At 40.4% G+C, this 23602-nt stretch overlaps 1 protein-coding gene across 1 annotated transcript; it reads left to right on the plus strand.

Moving 5' to 3' along the window:
* The first annotated feature begins 18709 nt into the window (after window positions 1-18709).
* On the plus strand, window positions 18710-21773 carry rasl11b.L (RAS like family 11 member B L homeolog). Its single transcript, NM_001085926.1, is given in 4 exon segments — window positions 18710-18943; window positions 19552-19608; window positions 19789-19865; window positions 20633-21773. Coding segments are annotated over 4 exon segments (747 nt in total). The 5' UTR covers window positions 18710-18798; the 3' UTR covers window positions 21101-21773.
* The last annotated feature ends 1829 nt before the right edge of the window (window positions 21774-23602 follow it).

A 23602-nucleotide genomic window follows, 5' to 3' on the forward strand; every position in this document is an offset into this window, starting at 1 on the left:
TCCAGTCAGTGTTTTTTACTTTTATCTGAATTGGCAATGTCTGACTTGTGTCACTCGAGCAATTGTTCAATTCCAACTCAAATCCCTGGTATTATGTGGTGACTTTTACTCTCTAGGGAGAAACGGTTCCAGCACCAACAGAGGCTGTTTTGTGCTCCCAGTCTTGAATCAATCAGATCAGTCTGGAAATGTCCTTGGTGGAGGAAACGTTTCAGAAAGCTATGGGTGTACCTGAGAGAAAACCAGGGTGCTGAAAGTAGAAGTGAGACACACATGGAGATTTGGGGAGATTAGTCGTCCGGCGACAAATCGTCTCTTCTTCGGGCAACTAATCTCCCCAAACTGCTTTCCAGCAGGCTAGAATCGAAATTGCAGGCGGGATGGCACTAGGAGTGCTTTGTTTTCCAAAGTCGCCCGTAGTTGCCTCATGAGGAAACTTTGGGCGACTTTGGAAGACAAAGTGCTCCGAGTGCCGTCCTTGTTGTAGCTAAACAATACTGGGTCTTCATGCAGCCCCTTCCCTCAGACCCTGAGGGTGATAATCCATTTAGAACACATTTATTAAAGTCCTCTGTTATCTAAGCTTCTGCCATGGCCACCATACTACTGAAACCCTGAGGAGCCATGGGGTCTACTGTCCTTTGTCTAACGATTGGTGTAACAATCCAGAGTGCGATATAAAAATATAGTCTTGGGTCTCTCTGAAATGCCTCTCCCATAAACAGTAATGTTTATACTGTACCATACTATCCTATACAATATATTACTTGACTTTTTAGCCACAGCAATGAACAGAGAATTTTTCTAGTACAATAATTTGCCAGGCGCCTGGGGGACAGAGAGACTGTGCCAGTGTCCCAAGTACTGGAAACCAAATCTTCCCTAAATCAAAGAGCTTATCCAATTATATGCCTACACCATCCCCACTACCTGACCCTGCCTGACCTACCTCCACCTTTAACCTGACCAGGAGATCCGCAGAACTGGAAGTGGCATCACTCCAGAGACAAATCAACCAGGTCATGGGGTAAAATATTTTTTTGCTCAGGGAGGTGGGGGTTAGCGAGCCTGCAATCAACCTGGGTACCAGATAAGGTACCTGCGGACTGCCTGCATGGTCAGGGAAGCGGAAGGAATTGGGGGTTTTCGTGGGTGCCTGACCCAATGCAGGACTCTAACTCCAGCTCATTCTTCAGAAGCACTGTGGCACTGCTTTACTAACACTATTTTTAATGTCACAATTTTTACCCCTCAATCCCTGCATTTAATATTGTGCATTAGGCAAACAACAATTTTTTTTCTACTCCTATTAAGAAATGCAAAATTCTTTCATTGAGCCCCCTCGGGTACTTGGGTTCTGCTGTGGTCACACCCCTGTATTTTTTCACTAGGGACTTGCTAAATGTATATCCTCGTGTAAGGAACTCTTTATAGAGGGCACCAGTAACTGTACATACATGCACGTATGCATATATACGATAGTTCATACAGAGCACTTGGTGTATTATTTAAAATCTTCATTTATTGAATATAATTAAAAGCATTGGATATGCTTTTGAGGACGTGGCGAGACGAGCGTGGGATATTGATCACATTATGCTTTTAATTATATTCAATAAATGAAGATTTTAACTAATACACCAAGTGCTCCGTATGAACTATCGTATATTTGTATTCCCAAACGTTGAAGTCCGGAGGCGTGTATACGTGATAGCACTGGTGTAATTAGTACACATGGTTCAGGTGTCATGAGTGCTCGCTAATTTGTGTTTTTTACGTATGCTTATGCATTTATACTATGTTGCTTGCTTGATGGCTAAGGCTTGCATCATATCTACAACAAAAAATATTATTTATTTCTGTTGGAATTGTTTTCTCGGAATTCTGAAGCTTGTGTGTATATGAGGTAACCGCAGCTATTTATAAATCCCATATGAACATAATTTCTGTAAAACTGAGAGAAACAGGCAGATAGATATTGGGACCTAGAGGTTCCTAGATAAGGGGTCTTTCCATGATTTGGATTTCCATACCCTAAGTTTAAAAAATCCTTTAAACATTAAATAAACGCAATAGGATTGCTCTGCCTCTAATAAGGATTAATTATATCTTAGTTAGGATCAAGTACAATCTACTGTTTTATTATTACAGAGAAAATTTTAATTATTTGATTAAAATTGAGTCTATGGGAGATGGCCTTCCAATAATTCGGAGCTTTCTGGATAAGGAGTTTCCAGATAACGGATTCAATATCTGTACTAATAAAAAAGGCTATCTCAGATACTGATACACTTTTTAGATAGTTAACACTGTCAGACACATTATGTAATCCCTTTCAACAACAGACTATTTATTCACAGTATTCCAGCTTGACTGTGTAATGTAATTGCACACTGGGTTCAGTGGCAGAGTTTGTTTGAATGTTACAAAATCAAGTGAAAGAATGCAGAATGCCTGCTGCACCTGTCAGTTTGCCCCTGTTGCTGCTGTCACTTTTAGAACAATAAGTTCTCATTGTGAGGTCCTGGTATCATATCACATACAAATACCAAAGGTTATGGGTATTATGTTAATATTTTTAATTTTATCTTTTCTTTTGAGTGCCCTGCTTTTCCTTACTTATTTGACACTTTGGGATATTACAGATGACCTCTGCAGAGAGAACCATAACCATTATTGTCTTCATTTATTGAGGTGTATACCAGCAATTATTATACTATACACATACTAAACTGGAGAGGATGAGTGTGATTGCCCTATCCCTATTTAGGAACCAGACAACCCTTAAAGGTTTATTCTGCTAGGGGGAATGGTGAATAGGACAGATGAAGGTTGTTGTTCTAGGCCTTCAGGGAACTTTCCTTTACTAGACCAGCAACAGCACAGGTAATGAAACTGCCTGCTCAGATACCCACCATTTGTGCCACCCAGTCAGCAGGTAGAAGATGGAATAGGTGTTAGAACTGGATATTTTGGATCTGCTATTTTGGATCTGGAGATAAAATGGAGTCATCGCAGAAGACAATAAAGACTTGCCACCAACCCTTCTAGCATCCTTCTAGAGTTAATTATAAACTATTTTTATTAGCTTTGGAGACACAACTGCTGTGTTCAGTCAGTGGGAAGAAGGACAGACTTGCAAGGGGAACTGGGAAGGATTTTTCGATTTCTGCAGCCAGAATGGGAATGATCAGTCTCTTATTTTTCTGGGCTCGTCCCAGTTCTGCCAAGGCCTCTTTCACTTTCATGCAATCACTAATAGTTTCTGCTCATTTCCATGATATACAGTATGAGATGTGCTCAAACAGTTCCACCAGCTGAGAAAATGCTACAGAATATCTGGCTTCTGCACTTTTATTATAAACAAACTGGCGAAAATCAACTAAAATGTTAAAATCACTCAACCAATGTTGCAAGGGAGGGTTGTTGATAAATGTTTATGTAGATCTGAAGGAATGCCTATTGCCATTTGCCTACAGCATTACCAGCGTTTCTCAGTGGCTCACTTCACTAATAGAATCCTTTAAAGGGATATTGTCTTGATTTTTATGATGTCGTTTTTATTTCTGAACTACACTGTTTACACTGCAAATAATTCACTCTATCATATAAAATTTTATTCCTGAACCAAGTGTATTTGTGTTAGTTGTAATATTGGTGTGTAGGCGCCATTTCAGGTAATTTTGCCTGGTTATGAGCTTTTCAAAAAGAGCCAGCCCTTCATGATGAAACTGTTTTCAGATAAGCTATTGTTTCTCCTATTAAATGTAACTTAAGAAGTCGCAGTTGGACTTGGATTTTTTCTAATGAGTGCTATTCACGTGTACCAGGGAGCTGTTATCTTGTTACCTTCCCATTGCTCTATTGTTCTGCTGGGGGGTGGGAGGGAAGGGAGGGGGTGATATCACTCCAACTTGCAGTACAGCAGTAAAGATAAACTGAAGTTTATCAGAGCACAAATAACATGACTGAGGGCTCCTGGGAAACTGACATGTCTAGCCCAATGTCAGTTTTCAAAATTAAATATAAAAAAAGCTGTTTGCTCTTTTGAAAAACTGATTTCAGTATAGAATTCTGCTAGAGCAGCACTATTAACTGATGTGGCAGAATCCCTTTAAGGACTGGAGCTTATCTGGATATTTAAATAGATGGAAACAGAATAGCTGCTTAGTGCTATATATATTACATTGAAACATAACACTACAGCAGGGGTGTCCAAACGTTTTGCAACGAGGGCCAGATTTGGTGAGGTGAAAATGTGTGGGGGCCGACCATTCGATTGACATCCATTCCGAGGTAGCTAGCTTGTGATCAGGATCATTCACTCCTGGAGATGGACACGTACACGGCGTTTAGGAAGTGGAGTCTGTTTGGACTTATTCTGCGTGCCATATTTAAACAAGAAATCACGTAGCCGTAGCAGTAATATTTGGGCAAATGATATGTGAAATGATCTGCCACTTGGTCTATACTGCTGCCTGTGTGTTGAAGGTGTTAGCAATAGACACGTAACGGCACCTAGTGACGCAACGCTCTTGCATACTTCTTTAGTTTACATTTCTGGCACGTCAGTATGTATATTGCACCTTCAGCCCTAAAGAAGCATGCGAGAGTGGTGCGTCACTAACTATGTGCCAGTATGTGTCTATTGCTAACACCTTCACCAAGTGGCAGATCATTTCACTAATCATGTGCCCAAATATTACTGTTAAGGCTACGCAATTCCTGATCGCACTGTGCTGGCGTGCCACAATATTATTAATTTCATGATGGAGGCTGAGGGCCGGTGTAGATTTTAAAACGGGCCGCAATTCTCCCCCGGGCCTGACTTTGGACATTTATTTCTTTTGCCAAATTAAACATCCATGGAAAACATGTGAGCACATAAACAGTATTTAAAGGTAACATCAAAAATGAAATTGTTTTAAAGTAATAAAAATATAATGCAGTGTTTCCCTGCACTGGTAAAACTTTTGTGTTTGCTTCAGAAACATTATATATTCTGCAGAAAACAAGCCCTTAGTTCTGTTATAGAATGGCTAATTCTAAGCAACTTTTCCATTTTTCCTCATTGTTTATTTTATTTTTTTAATTATTTGCCTTTTTCTTCTGTCTCTTTCTGGCTTTCAAATGGGGTTTACTTACCCCATCTAAAAAAAATGCTCTGTCAGGCTACAATTGTATTTATATTGCTACTCAGGTCCTCTTCAATTCTTATGTGAGTCTCATATTCAAACAAATGCATGGTTGCTAGGGTGATTTGGACCCTAGCAAACAACCCCTTTAGTACAAGTATGGGATCTGTTATTCAGAAACCCAATATCCAGAAAGTTCAGAATTATGAGAAGGCCATCTCCCATAGACTGCATATTAATCTAATAATTCACATTTTTAAAAATGATTTCCTTTTTCTCTGTATGAACAAAACTGTAGCCGGTACTTAATCCCAATAAAGATGTAATTAATCCTTATTGGAAGCAAAACAAGCCTATTGGGTTTAAAAATGCTTAAGTGGGTTTTTTTTTTAATAGTATAGTGATATAAATTACAAAATGACACCTTATCCGGAAATCCCTAGGTCCTGAGCACTCTGGATAACGGTCCCAATCTTTTATTAAAAAGATTTCAGCATAACATTAACATCATGTCTTTGTGGATACGGCAATTCAAATTAGGGATGCACAGATTTCATTACATTTGGATTCAGCTGAACAACAAAGTGACATAGTAAGTTAGGTTGAAAAAAGACACACATCCATCAAGTTCAAACTTTTAACTTTTTTTTAACCTGCTAGTTGATCCAGAATAACACATTTTCCACAAAAGATTTGGCAAATCCCAAATCAAATCCAAACCTTAAATTTCAAATCTAGGAAATATTAAAAATGTTTGTGAACAAAAAAATGGTTACATTTACTCGTCCATGGCTTTAAGGTCGTATGAATTTATGGTTCAGTTTGGCTCAACACTAGACACTGCAAAAAGTTCTGGGATTTGGACCAAATCCTGAACTGAATTCTGTGTATCCCTAATTTAAATAAACCTTTGGTATTAATTTATTCAAATGATAGTTGCCCTGGTAGAGATGTTTGTATGAGAACACTATTTAAAGGAATGTTCTTGGCATCTTAACTTAAGTTCACCTGAGGATCAAAGACAATAAACAGCAAAATATTTGTATTTACTGTGAATTTAGGATTTTTTCTTTTTTTGAGACATGAAGTCAAATTTAAGCTAGGTGTCTGCTGTAAGAAAAATTCTATTAAATGCAGTGCTGTAATTTTGCAATAAAATGAAGAAATATTTCTACACCCAGGTAATGCATGGTCAATAAAACACTGTAAAACATAGTATTTAAGTACAATATACTTGGTAAATACATGTTGTAATAGTGGCAGTGGGGTTTAGGAAGGACAACAATTTGTAACTTATTTGGATTTAAAAAAAATCGTAATTCTAAAATAAAATAAGGTTGTTGCTCAACCCTCCTAGCACTCTATCTAAAATTTCCCATTAAACAACCTTAGAAATGTGCAAAAAAAAAACAAACTACACGAATCCTCAGCTATTGAGAAACAAGCAAGAAAATATTTTTTTATGGATTTTAAAGATTTTACAACAATAGCTAGTTAGATGTGGTATTGTGTAAAAGTAAAATCAGTTTGTGTTATACATATACAATACATAACTTTACTGTGGATTATTTATCAACAGTGGGCAAATTTTCCCTTGGGCAGTAACCCATAACAACCAATCAAATTATTGCATTCATTGGTCTGACTGTTACTTGGTTGCTTTATATTATTGCCCAGGTGCAAATGTTCCCAGTGTTGAGTCTTAGGGGCCCATTTACTAAGGGTCGAAGTGAATTTTCGAATTAAAAAACTTGGAATTTCGAAGTAATATTTGGGTGCTTCGACCATTGAATAGGCCAAATTCGACTTCGATTCGAATTGAAAATACTTCACAAATTCGACCATTCGAAAATCGAAGTACTGTCTCTTTAAAAAACCACCTTAAACCTGCCAAATTGCTATGTTACCCTATGGGGACCTCCTAGAACTTATAGCCAGTATTTGGCTATGTTTTGCGAAGTCAAAGGATTTTTTTTTGTAAAATCGTACGATCATACGATCTTAAAAATCCTTCAACTTCGAATGGCGGACTACCCTATTCGATGGTGGAATTTCGAAAAAAATGTTCACTTCGAAATTCGACCCTTGGTAAATCTGCCCCTTAATAAGTTAATAAAAAAGGTAAACATTACAACCAAGGTTATAAACCAACAACTTCTATTCCTATTGATAAGAAGAGAAGGAAAGCAAGAGGGGGGAATTCTATTTTTTCTATACTTTGTTCTTTGTTTTGTTTGGTATATTTCCAACAGAGCTGGAGTTATATATTTATAATTTTTCCCTATTAATAACATTGGGATCAACCATCATTTTTACCGGCCAGAAGAGTAAAATACCGGCCATGTGGCAACCCTTGCTGGAGTATAAAATGACCAATCAGTATGGCAATTCTTACAGGGTACTGGGATATTCCTACAGGGCTGGGAATATACAACTGATTAATAAAGGCATCTCATACAGTAAAGGGATATTCAGATCACATGAAATGTAGTAATCTCTGCAGTTTTAATAGTGATTGACATTGTGGGTATGCTGAACACTGGGTTAAGCAAGCTATTTCTTCCGGCTCCATGTTGCTAGCTGAGGGGTTGCCATTTATCTGTGCACTTTTATTGCTTTGTTTGACAATTTTTATCTTACAATGAAATCTGTACAATAGGCACATTTAGAAGACTGTAGCTACACCTGTCTGCAATGTGCTGTAAAACAATACACAGAGCCATAAATATTTGGCCACTCCAGGACCCACCCTGTCCAGCTCCAGACTGAGAATTAAAATAGGCCCTGGCATATACAGATACACAGAGACCCAAACAGCCCCCACCAGCCCAATAAATACTGACTTTCTATGGCACCTTATAGCAGCCCATCTGGCATTTGCCAGAACCCACATATTGCCAGTCCAGGCCTGACCCTGTCTTCCAAACACACCCGCCTGAAGGTTAAACCAACACAGAGTTGTGTGCAGTACCAGGCAATGCTCTTCCACCAACACATGGGAAATGGACAGACTCCCTCATTGACTCTTATTCCTCTAAACACAGCCGGAGAGCACAACCAAGCAAGGTGGAGAAGTGTCAGAACCCAGTGCCCTGCCAGTAAAGAAGTCTTCACCCAGCCGTTTGCTTTTATATTGTATGTTCAGCTGCCGAACACAATCCTACCCTGCCCACAGACTAAATACTGAAATACTAAAGAGCTAGACACTCCCCAAAAATGTGCAATGCTTCTTCCTATTCTATAAAAGTGACGCTGTCATCACATAATTACCCCCTATTATAAAATTCCATTTCAAAGTTTCAGCTTTAGTAGTGCTGTTGTTGTCTGTTACCTTAGAGTTTCAGATTTCTGTATACTTTTACATATTTAAAAGTTCAATGGTTTGTTTGTTCTTCCTCAACCAGAGCTTCTATCTCTGTCTCTCACATGGAACTCCCCAAGTAAATATAAAAAAAGCATAATACTTAAGGAATAATTGACCCTGCTCTGTAGGGCACATTCACACAAGCAAGAACAAGTAGCAAGCAATAAAGTGGGTGAAAAAGTGATCTCCATTGGTGCTATTTAGAAGTCTACTTGCATGCCTATAACGCGCCATTGCAACTTGCAACAAGCACCAACGCACCACTTTAGCCTACTCTGAATTACCTGCAAGTGCATGTATGGATGCAAGAGGATTCTGGAATTATGAGCTTGGAACTGTCGGTAATTCCATGGCTTCCATTGCGGGTTTCATCAATAGTCTCACCAGTCTTCTGCCAAAGGAATGAGATGCCCAACCTTATAGTGGTGTGATGCTAGAACACAACTATTGCTTGTATGTGCAATGCAAGAACCAATAAGCCATACACAGATATCATGTAAACATACTTCATACATTCACCTTTTGTGCAACTTCCCAAAATTACTATTAGCCTGAGGGCACGTAAGAAGGATGGAATCTATGTTATCAGAAAAACACAGTGATTGATATTAGCTCAATGGCTTGACAGCTATGGATTCGTTCTAACCCATCAGGCATCTATTTTATCTTTTGTCTTCCGCAGGATTAATTCTACCGACTGAAGCATCTAATATAATCAGATCAGTTCATCCTTTGAGCGTCCTGACAAAGTTCATAGCAGCTTCTGTTTTTTCCGTAGTTTGTGCTGCCTGCAGTAATGAAACATTGAGCTCTGTTCAGTGCTGATCAGAAAGTGTTTGGGTACAAGTCATAAGATGCATTCCATCTAGAAACAGCTAAAAATAAAAAAGCTAATGGCAGCAAATTGAATTTGAAAGGGATTGTATCACATACATCAACTATTTGTGGTATCTGAACATACTGTATACACACACCGCTGGTGCCTCATTGTCACTACCTCTCTCCTCCTCCGTGGGTATTTATATGTATTCTGGTACTCTTGTGGGTTATTTGTTTAGATGGAAGATGCCACTTGTATCCAGCAGGTTATGGGTTCTGGTAGCACCCTCAAACTCAATAACCACTAATATCCACTAATATCATGCCCCTGAAAATGGATTTGCTTGCTTTTATGTCTCCCAATCAACTGCTTAAATCTACTAAGGTGTCTCCATGCTACACTAAGGCAAACAATTAAAACCAAGAGAATGGAGGATCAACTGTCACAGTGATTATTGCTGTTAAAGGGGTAGTAGCTACAACAGGTTTCATTTAACAATAATGTACTTTCTCTGGCCCTGCAGTGTTCTTCCATCATCTCAGGTTACTCAGACCATTTGCAATGAATGTGTCTGGTTCAAGACCTTTGTGACCACTTCAGTCCACTTGCTTGCCAACGCAGCTGTCTCCATTTGCTTGGGAGAGCAGCACCCATTTCACACCCTCACACACTGCTAATTTGGGGAAGGGGTTGCTCCCGTCTCAAGCAATATAACAACTGAACAGAATGATCCCATCTGTGCCATCTTCCATGATATTAAAAATACTCATGCTCAGGTTGTCTCTATATTCCAACCATTTTTATTAGGATTTCCCCAAGTGTGTTAGCACCTAAAGACTCAATTACATGCTGCCATATGATACTGGTACTCAGCCGGTGCCCCACTGTGGCCATGAATCTGATTTAGGGGTTGCTTGTGCCATTTGTACATGGTTTCACTTTCTCAGCAACAAACTCCAAAGAATTATTACAGGGTTCGCTACAAAGCATGTAGAGACACATTTATTAAAGAGTTTGTTTAACTAATAAAGTCAAATACACTCAAAACTCGATTGGGGGGTTATTTTCTAAAAAAAACCAAAACACTCAAATTGAATTTGAATCGAATTCAACTCAACTTGATTCAAGCTTTTTGTCCACATTAGTCCCTGGACCTCTCCCGTTGACATATACATGAACTCGCCAGGTTTTAGGTGGCGAATAGTCAAATTGGAATTTTTAAAGGGCCAGAGTTTGATAAACTCGAATTAAAATGTGACCCTTAATAAATCTGCCCCGTAATGTTTAATTGCAGCACATGGCAACCTTCTTTGATTTTTTTATATTTTGCTCCCTAGAAATAATTTATTTTACCCATCATGATATAAATTCTGTTGAGGATACCAAGGGGCAATGTGGGCACTGTACTAATAAAGAGATATTGGTGGATCCAAGGTATTCACTGCATATGCTTCAGATGGTCCAGGGCCTAACCTCCAGTGCAGAAGAGTTTAAATGGTTAGCATTAAGTATTGGGCATCACATTCATCAAGTAACTGTTTGCCCCCTATAAGGATACTGGATAGAGCACAAACACTACAGGTCAGGCAACGCGACTTTTAGAAATAAACCGTGTCCCTATCGCAGTAGTGTGAAACTCAACAAAGACGTTGCCCTGCTAGGGCCTATGGAAAGCGGTGGAGGGGTGTTCTTACATGCCCCTTCCAGTAAGAGGTGCCACATTTGCATGTGAGGCTTCTGTCACCTGGAGACACTGAGAGTATGTTTTGGGGTGCAATCAATCCATTTAGTGTAACGTTTGTGCTTTGAAATGCCTGGGGGGGCTCATTTCAATATAAAAGACCGAAACTCTCTGAACCTGCACCTTCCCCTTTCTCTGAAGCACAGTCATTCTTATAGTATCAGTGTGTCACATGTGATATACAATAAAATAAAAGACAAGAGATGTAACAAATAAACAACAAGGGTGGCAGAATGAAAAAGGAAAAGTAAAGGGCAAGTATTAGAGAGTTGGCTCAACAAAGAAGGACCGCCCAAAGTTCACATTTTTGCTGCTCCAGTCGTTTGCTCTGTCCACAGCGTCCCCACTGCTGAAATCCAATTAGACACCAAGAAAAAGGACGGCACTCCGGTACGAAGGAATATAGTTTTATTCCATACTCCTGTAAGGATCCAACACCCTAAGTATTAGAAAGCTCTTAAACTCTGCAGGATTGAGGAAATATTGAGACAAAAGGGGGCAGATTGACTAAAGGGCGAAGTGGCGGACGCTATTTAAAATTTGCCAGAAATCCTATCTACAGGGACTTCGCCAATTCACTGCCAGGCGTAGAGGACAATTTGCTAGCAAACGTGACCATCGATAGCGTTCATTCCACTCTATCGCCAGGCAACTTTTTGCTCTGGCGAATGGTCGTTACTTTGCAAATTTACTAAGATGTGAATTTTACTGAACGTTACCTCTTTTACCAGAGATTACTTTGCCACCTCAGACCAGGCAAACTGATAAAACGAAGCTACATCTTCCTCAATCTTATGTCAGTGACATCATATCCTGTATGCCAGAAATGCATTAAAGTTGTAAAAAATGCTGGCGACTTTTCTTTTTTTAAAGCAGGATTGCCAGCAAAAGTCCGAACTATTAAAGATGTATATGTGAACAATTTTTTTAACTAATCTGAGGGGCATGGCACATTTATATAAGGGTGGGCTCATGTCTAGGGCAGTAGAGGATCTCTTTTGTCTTTATTATGGCTGATTGGACATGTGTTTGAAAAAGTGGCCACTTCAAGCATTTGCACCAACATTACTAATAAAGACGTCTATACGACCCTTTAGGTACCTTCCCTATTCAAATTAACCTAAAGAGTGCTATCAACGTTTCTGTGAAATGGTCTCCCAGCTAAAGAAACGCTAGCAAAAATTGATGAGACGCAACTTCACATTTTAGTGAATTAACGTAGTTGTAATGAATTTCTGCCTGGCGAAGTGACGCGGAATGTGGCAAATCGGTCGCTGGGAAAATTCGCTCTTTAGTGAGTTTGCCCCAAGGTTGCATCAACATCCCTGACACTAAATTAGCATAGATCTAGGGAAAATAAAATCCTTACATTAGAAGAAACCTGTAACTTCAATATGAAGTGGCCATTTTAGAAGATCACATGTGGACAGTAAGGTATATGGTTGTGTGGAGGGTGTTGGATGAAAAAACTGTCAGTCTCTGATGATGCAAGTGTTTGGGGACAGCAAAGAGGGGGACTGCATTCAATTATGTCACAGGCCTCAACTAAACTGCATCACAGGCAGCTCTGAAAATATACAGTATAACTCAAATATTACTGATTTTGTTTATTAAAGAATTGACATGCTCATAGGTGCCAGTCAGTGCCACTACTACCTTGAGGCAATATGGCATTGTACCAGAGATGGCAATAAAGCCATCTCTACTAAATTTAGGAGCCCAATTTCCTTATTTTTAGAGGTGGTTCCGATGTTTTCTTTTAAAAAGTGAAATTGTGCTACCTGCACTTATTATCCTGGCCTCCCTTGCCCATATCTGTGAGGAAGGCACAAGGATGGTTGTGGGTGGCATCAGGTTGGCACTGCAGTCCTCCATGCCAGTTGATTTATGTTTGTCTTTCTGGTGTGTTGTAGATAAAAGACATGTAACTAGAGGGTTAAAGGGAATGTAGAGGCAGTTTGTCAGGGGTGTTAGTTCAGGGAGCAGGGGGTGGTCAGCTGGGTGCCATTAGACAGGCCCTGGGGACAGGTGTGCTTGAGACTGATCACTTGCAGACATGGGGCCAGTAGCAGGAGTGTGGGAAGAATCAGGTGGCTTGTTAGGGCTAGAATGGGCATGTCGGGAAACAAATTCAGGCAGAGCGATTATGGTTAACACCTTCATGTCTGAGCTGTACATGTGCAAATGACTATTTATATAAAGATGCAGATCTTCAAACCCCAAACAAATCTAATGAATGCCCCTGGCTTCAGAGCACAGAAAGACACTGGACAGTTTTTAACAAACCTCAACCCGTGCCAATGCCAGTTATACTGAACTGGAGCCATAGCAAATTTACTGCTTATGTTATTGTGCCAACAGCAATAGCAGCGTATGGGGATAAATCTTGCTAGTCTTGCTATTAATATGCCTGGGCCGTTATATCTTCAGTAAAATCATGCTTAAAATAGGAAGTCTGGGAGAACATTTATATATAGACAGGTTGTATAAATTTAGCATGAGAACCCTTTTAATCCATTTATGAACCTTATTCATTTTGGAATAAGATTGCTTCAAATTGACAGATAATGTCATAATCTAATATACACTGCTACTTGTACAAAGCACCTCCACACCCCCTCCCGTTCACTCAAAGTGTAAGCTCAGTGGATCAGCCGGCTTCTGTGATTAGCACTGAATAATGCACCAGCCTGGAAGTTACCATCCAAATGAACAGGAATTTAGGAAGCAAAGCCCTGAGAAAGTGAGAAAGTAGCAGCATTATAATGGCAGCAGCAAGCAAAACACTGTGCGTTTCACAGCCCTTAGGGCAAACGGGTCTGGTTATTTGGGTTGGGCAGAAGGACCCCTGTGATGAAAATGTTGCTTAAAGCAAATAATACAGGCGAAAACTGTGATGAAAGTTGAAATTCAACAACAGCTAGATGGCTTCAGCCTTCCTGGGATCCCAATGTCCCTAACTCTGGCCCTTGGAATAGACTTCCTTTTGGGGAAGACAATAACAAACGGAGTTTACAATGTCCGCACTGATTAAACACAGTTTATAAATATATATAACAGGATGTTTGTGGCTCCTGTTTATTATAACAAAATACTGAATAGAAATTGATCCAGTTGAAATTGCATTTTGTATCATTCTCAGATGTACAGTATAAGTAAATGTTCCTATAACCATTAGGAACCCATTATATTTCCAGTTCCTATGTAGCTAGCAAAAGCTATTGTTCTTTGTAATTAGCCCTTTAATGCTCTGAGTGGCTTCCTGCTGTGCCCCTCTATAGACACACAGGAAGTCTGAAGTGTGCTGAAAAACTGCTTCCCCAATGATCAAAGCATTGTGATATACAGTAAATATATATATTGTCATTTGTTTGTGAATTCTTTTGTATCCACATTTCTCTGTGTCTTTCATATCCAATGACTTCTCCCTTCTGAGCAATCACATCCTATACAAATGGATTGTCATAGTTCAGGATAATCATTTGGGGGGCCCATACAGTCATTTTTGGCTCAGATTATATTAATTTATATTGTTATTTAGATTTCTAGACTGTTCCTTCTTCTTACTGAAATTAACTGATAATCAATCCCCAAACCATTTTATATATGAACAAATAGTTTTCTCTACGCCACCCAGATATACATAGTGTTAGTTTATGCTGATTAAGTAGACCAGGAATAGCCCTTAACCCCTCCCCCCAGTATCCATACTTCGTCCAAAGAGACCCATGCGTGATAATTCTAATAGGAAGAATATGATTATTTGGACATTATCTGCACAACACTGGTCTGATTTGGTCCCAGATTACTTGATATTCTAATCAGAATCATAAATCAAATGTTTTCTTGCTTCTTCAGAATACATAGCATTTATTCCTAAAATGCTATGTATTCTAAAGAAGCAAGAAACCCTGTGTATTCTGAAGAAGCAAGAAACCCTATCATAAATCATAGGGTTTCTTGCTTCTTCAGAATACATAGCATTTTAGGAATAAATGGCATTAAAGTTATTTGCATTTTTCGTTAAATGGCTATTTAACTGCAAGTCTCAGCATCATAAATGATGACGGAACCATAACTTTGCCAAAAGTTTGTAGATTCTGCCTGGAGTTTGTATGTTCTCCCTGCTCCTGTATGGGTACTCTGATTTCTGCCGAAACATACATGCAGGTTACCTGGCTGCTTATAATACTGACCCTAGTGTGTGAATGTGATAGGTACTTCACAATGTAATCTATTGTTATTAGATGAGTTAATAGATTTAATTTCCTTCTGCTTCGATCAATGAGGCGCATATTACAACATTTCCCTACACTGCAGGGATTATTGTGCATTTCTTTCCACTGTAATCACTAGGAATCTAATTGTTTAATAAAAGAAAAAAGTAAAATATTCAGTATTTTAATTGTCTGAAGTATTTCTTAGAACATTCCAGCCACTAGGCGGGCTCTGCTGTATAGTGGTTGAATGTGAGTCCTTTTAATGAAAGCAAAAAAATAATCCTGATGGAATTCATGACTGATAAGCAGAGATAGATAAAACAGGAGGAAAGGGTGTAAATGAGTTAAATGGAAAGATGACAAAGAAGGGGTAGTACTCGGAGGAAACAACCAAGTTACACGGTCAGGTTTCAGTTTACTTATTTGTAACAATACAAGTGTAATCCACTAACAGGGACGGACACAAGGCCAATAACCTTTTACATTGAATATGTAAATGAGAGCTCTGCAGATCTGACAGCTTTTCACAATTGTACTGGACATTAAAGGCAAATTATTTCTGAAATGCAAATTAAGATCTAGCGTCCTTACCAAAAGAAAATCACAGATCCGTCTTTTTTTCTTTTAATCTAATACATTTTAAATTTAATTTGCTGCTCTTGGCCCTGCAATTCCCCCATGCAAGGGGACTGCAAGCTTTTATGCTTTCACATATGCTTTTACTACAACTGACCTTCAAGCTGGGCTTTCAGGTGTGTTTGGCAAAGCAAATAGGCATTTGTTACCCTTACTGACCTTCCGACTGGGCCCCTGCTGCCCCCCAGTAAGGTCAGCCCCACAGTTTGGAAACTGCTGTCATAAGGTTACTAGTAGCATGTCACTGTTGAATGCAGCAGCTACGCTCCCCGATGAATAATGCCACAGCTGTGTTCTTGAAGCATTAAACTGCTGTTACACTGTGTCCCCTCTCTGAAGAGCAGATGCTATAAATGAGCATGATAGGAATCCCTAAGCACACAAGTGCCTAAGCCTTATCATTAATAAACACTCAGGGCACAGGGCTCAGTTTTACTCTCTTCTAGTGACACACAGGGGCCTGACTAAACATGATGTCACATTATAATGTCACTTCTGTTCCCACAATTTCATGGAATCCAAAACCCCAGACTACCCTCTTTGGAATGACACATCTAAAAATTCCAAAACATTTGATTGTTTGTGAGGGCTATGTTCCCTGCTATATATGGGGATTAGGAATAAGATAGATGCTCCATTCTGAAAAGGATGACTGGTATATATGGCTGGGTGTAAAATATGTTGATAAATCTGTACATATAGTGTTAATCTTTAAAGGTTTTTTTTCATCTTTCAATTAACTTTCAGTATGACATAGCCAGTGATATTCTGAAACAATTTGGTTTTCATGTTTTTTGCAGTTTTTTAGCAGCTCTCCGGTTTCCAATTGCACCAGCTGGTTGGTAGGGTCATCTTTATGTAAGTAACCAGGTAGTGGTTTGAAAGAGAGACTGGAGTATGAATAATAGAGGGACTTTCAGTGCTGTCCAATATTATCCATGCAGTGGGCATTTTATTGCAAATGACACATGGTCAGGATTGCAATAAAATGATATGGATGTTATTCAAGGAAGACTTTGAGGCCATAATAAGACCATTAATATGCAAGCCCTTGCCACAGCTTCTCTAGCCTGGCAAGATGAAATCAGGAACCAAATTCTTGTTATGAACCAATTGTTTTATTGCTATTTTCTGTTATAAGAAGATCCTGGCATCCCACCCTAGTCAGCATGGGGCAGACCCCAATGTATAAGAATGCCTGCACTGCAGGAATGTACATGATAGCAATCGAGCCATTCTTTTCTTTATAAACACACCACAGAACTGGTAGCTAAGCAACGTTTACTATGCCCGCTGCTCATCACCTTGTGGATACTGGATAGTATTGCTCCGAGATATTTTCTTTGAATGTAGGCAGCTAATGTTGTTTACCAGAAGGTCTCACCTGCAGGAGCTGCGCCCACATCTCAAAGAATAATATTGTCACTGTGAGGAATGGAATTCTCGCCTTGCTTGTGCCTCGGGCAGTCTGTGCTAAATAGCCCCCGCAATGCTTTCACTGCAGCCATAGCAGCTAATCTTCACACCCAAATACAGACTTTGTGAAGTGCTGGATGGAAAGGGTAAATAGCAACAAAAAAGCACACGCAAGTGTCATGTGTGGGAAGCACCTGCCTTATTATCACAATAGCCGTAAGGTAGTTCAGGCTGGCAGGAGCTGCATTGCTACATCATTTATTTATCTGGGGTAACTGAACCCATGGAGTCTCTACACTAAATGTCCTTTTTTTTAAAAATATTCTCTTCTCGTTGTATGCCCTTCTAGTCAGTGCTGGGCAGATTTAAATTAAGTTACTAGAACTATCACATTTTCATCTAATGACATATTTTAACTGCCCTGGCTTGTTTCCCCTGAATTGCTGTTTTGCTTTTGTTCAGTCGCTTTGATAATGATGTCGTTAAGGGTTACAGTAACGTAAACAACGGGTTTCAGATAGGATCTCAAACCACTTTGGACGGAATGTTCTGTTCCACACAGGAAAATGTGACAGAAACGCTGCTTGGTGAGGAAAGGTTACTGGGAACGTTAATATGGCCGCCCGCTTGGCATCGCCGAATGTAATTCCCCCCATATAGCCCTGAGCTTGGCATTGGGCCCTGCTCATGTTGCCAATGTTAATGTTGGAGGGGGAATTAGGAGTTATTCCCGGTTTTGGTAAACACTGACCCCACTGCTGACCTTTCTGTGAGGAAAGTGATCCAAGTGGTTAATAGTCAGGTTGCACTTCGCACCCACTGAGCCAGGCCCGCACTTACAATCTGCGGCTTCTGGCAAATGGCAGAGGGACTACTATAAGACATTGACTATTTATTGGACCTGTGTACTTGAAATGACAGGGCCTATCTTAAATCCCAGTCTGGACCTGCACTTGGAAATGTTGGCAGGTTGGGCACCAGGAGTTGATGAATTCACAGCTGTTACCCTGATGCTCCCACTACAAAATAAAAGCCTAAAAAGGCAGGAATTACACAGAAGTTTCTTACAGTTAACGTGAGCAGTGCATAATTGAAATATAATGAGTTCAGTCAGGAGAATGAAAGAAAACAAACGGCATGTATTATAGGGAAAGTACATTTGTGCCCAGTCAGAAATAACAACTCAGAGTTACACAACTCTCAGCACCAGAGAAAAGCACAGCAACACGCCATAAAGAGCAGGGCGGGGCATCATGATAACGGGCGATCTGATTGGCTGCATGTGAATAAGGGGCGGGACATATTGTGCTAGAACTGAAAGAAAACAGCCGGAGCCAGGCAGTGTCAGTTCAGTAGTTGTCAGGACTGGGGTTGGACAGAGGAATATACAAGCAGCAGCCTGTCCTATACAGCAGCGGTCCTACACTGAGCAGCCGTACTCTAGCTTGCTTCTATTGTTGGTCAAAATGCGGCTGATCCAGAACATGTGCACTATCACCGAGTACCCACCGGCCACCAACACGGACTGTGGCAGCAGCAGCAGCGCGGGCACCGCATCCAGCCGGGTCATCAAGATCGCCGTGGTCGGGGGCAGTGGTGTGGGCAAGACTGGTGAGTGTCTCTTGGGCAGTGGCACATGGATAGGCATCTTCATTGATTTAGGCACGAGACTGTATGCAGAATGGCTATGGAATTTCTGGAAAGTAAAATAACTTGTTAGGGGTGTACTGGATAATATGGGTGCACTGGATTATAGGGGTGCACTGGATTATAGGGGTGCACTGGATTATAGGGGTGCATGATGCTAGTGCTGTGCTGTGTACTCTGATGGATTCGGGATGGTTTAATGCCAGTGCAGGGGGCTGTTTCATTTGCCCTAGGGTGAGTAGTATTGGGGTGTATTTGCCCTGGAATTAGGACTTGGGGTGAGTAGTATTGGGGTGTATTTGCCTTGGTACTAGGATTTGGGGTGAGTAGTATTGGGGTGATTGCACAGACATTGGGGAGTTTTCATTTTTATGGTTCCCTTGTCAGTCCTGAGCCAGCGGCTGCTCCTACAGGGTTCAGCAGAACTATAGCTCTCAACATTCTTCTGACAGTCACTGGCCTCCAGGAGCTGCTGCAAACTCTTTTAGTTTAAGTGAGAAGTCATATGCGGATGTTAAACATGATTTACCTTAAGCCGTCAGCTGACCATTTGTATTTCTTTTTCCTTGCAGCCCTGGTGGTGAGATTCCTTACCAAGCGCTTTATTGGCGACTATGAAAGGAATGCAGGTAAGAAACACTTCATTTTCTTTAAATACAGTGGTGTCTTTCATTTGTGTAATGGCCAAGGAAACGACTTGAAAAGTGACAGTCCAAAGTCCTTTGTGTTCTTCAATGTGACATTTGCATGTGTCTGCCACTTCCCCTGCTGCTGTTACATGGGGCTCATGAATACTTTTGTTCTCTCAGGAAACCTGTACAGCAGACAAGTACAGATAGATGGAACGAATCTTGCCATACAAGTTCAGGACACCCCGGGAGTACAGGTAAATATATATTTAAATACCTACAGCATATCTATTAATCATCTGGGTCTGGTGTGAATTAAACAGTGTAGGCTGGTGGGGGATGCTGGGAGCTGTAGTTCGCAGCAGTACGATTTTTAACTTCCCCTGGGATTGTTTGAGTTGATGGATGTGTGTATTTTAGTGTCAGCAACTATGTAACTAAAGATATGTCTAAACCTGATTTAGCAAGGGAGGAGTTAGAAGTGCATTGCTGTTTGTATGGGGAACCCGGTGGCTTTTCAGAAATATTTTCACTCGCTGGCAGCTAAAGTGTTAACATAATGTTTAACTGGCAGGACTTGTAATGGAGAATGTTTCCATGACCTGCTGAACTTCATCGAGTTGGGATGAAATGGGGCGTGGGACATAGAGAGGGACTTAAACATCTAAGTGAATATAAGTGCGCCCAGACTTGTCTACTTCTTGCTTTTGGGAATGGGCTGGTGTCCAGATATAAATGCTTCCAGCTTCTATCCTGCACTTTCCAGACTCGGTGTCTAGCCAGCTCATTTCCCCTTTTGTCCCACTACAAAGTCTCCCCCTGCCTGTAGCCACACATTCCTCCAGAGCAGAGTATGGTTCAGTCCATCCCATTCCAGATCCTGCAGCTGGAATAACATATTTACAGGGAGGAGAAGGAGCAGACAGATTGATATAACACGCATGAATGTCTGAATGTTAAATCAGATTGTTCTCCTGCTAAATGAGCAACTGGAACTGATTTTGTCCTTGTTTTCCTCCTACAGATAAATGAGCAGAATCTGGAGTCCAATGAGCAGCTCAACAAATCCCTAAGATGGGCCGACGCTGTTGTGATCGTGTTCTCCATCACAGACTGTAAAAGCTTTGATCTTATCAGTCACTTGCATCGGCACGCCCGGCAGCTTCACCCCGATAACAGGATCCCTATTGTGATTGTCGCCAATAAAGCGGATCTTCTTCACCTGAAACAGGTGGAGCCACAGCACGGACTTCAGCTCGCCAACATGTTGGGTTGCACCTTCTATGAAGTGAGCGTCAGCGAGAACTATAACGACGTTTACAATGCTTTCCAGGTACTGTGTAAAGAAATCAGCAAACAGCAGAACACAGGGACCTCTGAAAGGCGGAAAAACTCCATAATCCCACGTCCAAAGTCTCCAAACATGCAGGACTTGAAAAGGCGTTTTAAGCAGGCGCTGTCTTCCAAAGTCAGGACTGCGACGTCCGTCTGAAAAGTGACTCCCAGCGTGGGGCAGTTGGATTTTCTACGAAAAGAGCTGATGAAGTTGCTGGTTTAGAATGTGTAACTTTGGCATTGACTGCTGGGAGGAAGCGCAGGAACAAAAATGGCTGCAGTCCAGTGTGTGCAGAGCAGCTCTGCGGTAAAGCGAGGATTATTAGAGTACAGATTCCTGAACAGTCAAATGCAGTAAATGTATTCTAGTGATTGCTCTTTTCTGCGACAGTGTAGCATTTTCCTTAGTTCTGTTAACCTTTTGAGCGCTGGAGTAACATTCAACGCATTGATCCGGAGTACAGATGATTGAACTGTATTTGCACAATGGACTTAATCACCTGTATTCCCACCCACCATCCATCTATTCCATAGAATCTGCCCTATGGAATCATTCTGTATCTGTGTGGGTATATTAATGTCTCGGATCCACCCAGGGGCAGTGTTTGAACTCCAGCCTCACATTGTACAAAGTCTAATAAAGGCAGCACCATTGTTTGTTGGAGACATGCCAAAGCCACAGTCTCCCTCACCCTGGAGACGTCCATCCTGGCTAGCGTATTGTATGAATTGCACTTTAAAAGCCACTTGTGCTTTCTGCTTTGTAAACAGTAATTTATTTATTTTTTATTTTATGTACAATAAAACTCCCATTGGGACTACCTTTTTAACACGTTTCGGTGATTGACTGGGAAACCTGTAGTATGGATAAAGATTGTGGGTCTCTCCAGTGCATGTGTAGGGCACACTAAATGTTGGGGAAAGCACAGACACAAGGGTGGATAATGGGATGAAGTGTCATGGCTGCTCTAGTTTGGTCCATCACTTTTCTGCTTTCTGCCAGCAGTTCTGCAGCTCGTAGCTTATCTGATCTGTGAGTGACATGGGACGGATCTGTAGCTCAGTGGTTGTTTGAAAGATGTAGGATTTTAGTATAGAAATAATCATTTGCAATATTAACCCCATGAAAGCAATTTGATGGATAGTGGTGGATCTCTATTTATACAGCTGCTCCCTCTATCATTTCTAGACAGAGGGATATTTGCTCATCTGTTAATTATTACAAGGGATTCTCAGGTCAGGTTAAAGAGAAAGGCAAAATAAAGGGCAGAAACCTTTTTTTTGTCCCAGCAACAATATAAATATTGGGGAATTTGCTCTCAAACAACAAAACAGTAAAGGACTCTTCGGCCTAATTATGATCTGCATATGAACTGCAGCTCTCAGCATCTAGAAGGGAGATTATTATTATATAATAATAATGGGGTGCTGAATATAAACCAGGGTGGTAAACAACAAAGAAGCACCAGAAAAGAATAAAAAGCCTCAGAACTAATATAACTCCTCAAAGCCTCAGTCACACTGCAGTCAGCTCAGATTCAGAACAAAGCCATTCATTGGCCGATCAGACATGTGACTATTAGAACTGTAGTGTGAACAGGACCCTACAACAAGGGATATCTTATCAAAGGGATGGTTAACTTATAATATGTTATAGTTGGTTCATTCTAAGCAACTTTTTAATTGGTCTTTATTTATTATTTTTCTTCTTAACTTTAGTTAACTCTTTCCAGCTTTTAAATGGGGGTCACTAACCCCATCTAAAAAAATGTTTTTGAGCTTCTGTACCAGCCCAAGGCAACCACAGCCCTTTAGCAGTAAAGATCTGTGTCTCCAAAGATGCCCCAGTAGCTCCCCATCTTATTTTCTGCTGATTCACTGCACATGCTCTGAGCTACTGTCACTTACTGAGCTTAGGGACCCACTCACAATATACAGTACACATAGAATAGAAATGTCACAATATAAGGCTGATTAGTAATTAATACAGATAATTACTACATGGCAGCTCAGAAACCAGTGCAATTAGCATCAGAATTTACTAATCAGCCCTGTAGCATCAGCTTATATTACAGACAAACCTCATTTCCTGCTGGATAATTAGTGACAACCCCTAAGTTTAGCTTCTCAACAGCTGCTCAGAGCCCACTGAGCATGTGAGTGTCAGACACTTTCCAAGATGGTGACCCACTGTGACAAGTTTGAAGTCCTGGATCATTGTTGACAAGCTGAAACTTTAGGCTGGTGCAATAAGTGCAGTATATAGTGCATTTTAGCCCTACTCATATTTAGGTTTTAGTTCTCCTTTAACTGAAAACTCCATTTATTTTTAACTAAAGAGGTGAAGATTTCTGGTCAGTCCTAGATCACACATTGGATGTACAGTTGACCTGATTTTGACCAATGAACTTTGGTTGAGGACACAGACCATCATACAATTTGCTCAGAAATCTGAATTGTACAAGGTGTTTGTACAACTGTTTGTATGGTACAAGTTGTATAGTTTGTGTTTCTTGTAAGCCAACAAGTAAGTTCCATTGGCATAAGGACTGGTACAGGTATGGGATCCGTTAGCTGGACACCCATTATCCAGAAACCTCCAAATTACGGAAAGCATGTCTCCCATAGACTCAATTTTATCTAAATAATCCAGATTTAT

The sequence above is a fragment of the Xenopus laevis genome, chromosome 1L (assembly GCF_017654675.1).
Source record: "Xenopus laevis strain J_2021 chromosome 1L, Xenopus_laevis_v10.1, whole genome shotgun sequence".
NCBI lineage: Eukaryota > Metazoa > Chordata > Amphibia > Anura > Pipidae > Xenopus > Xenopus laevis.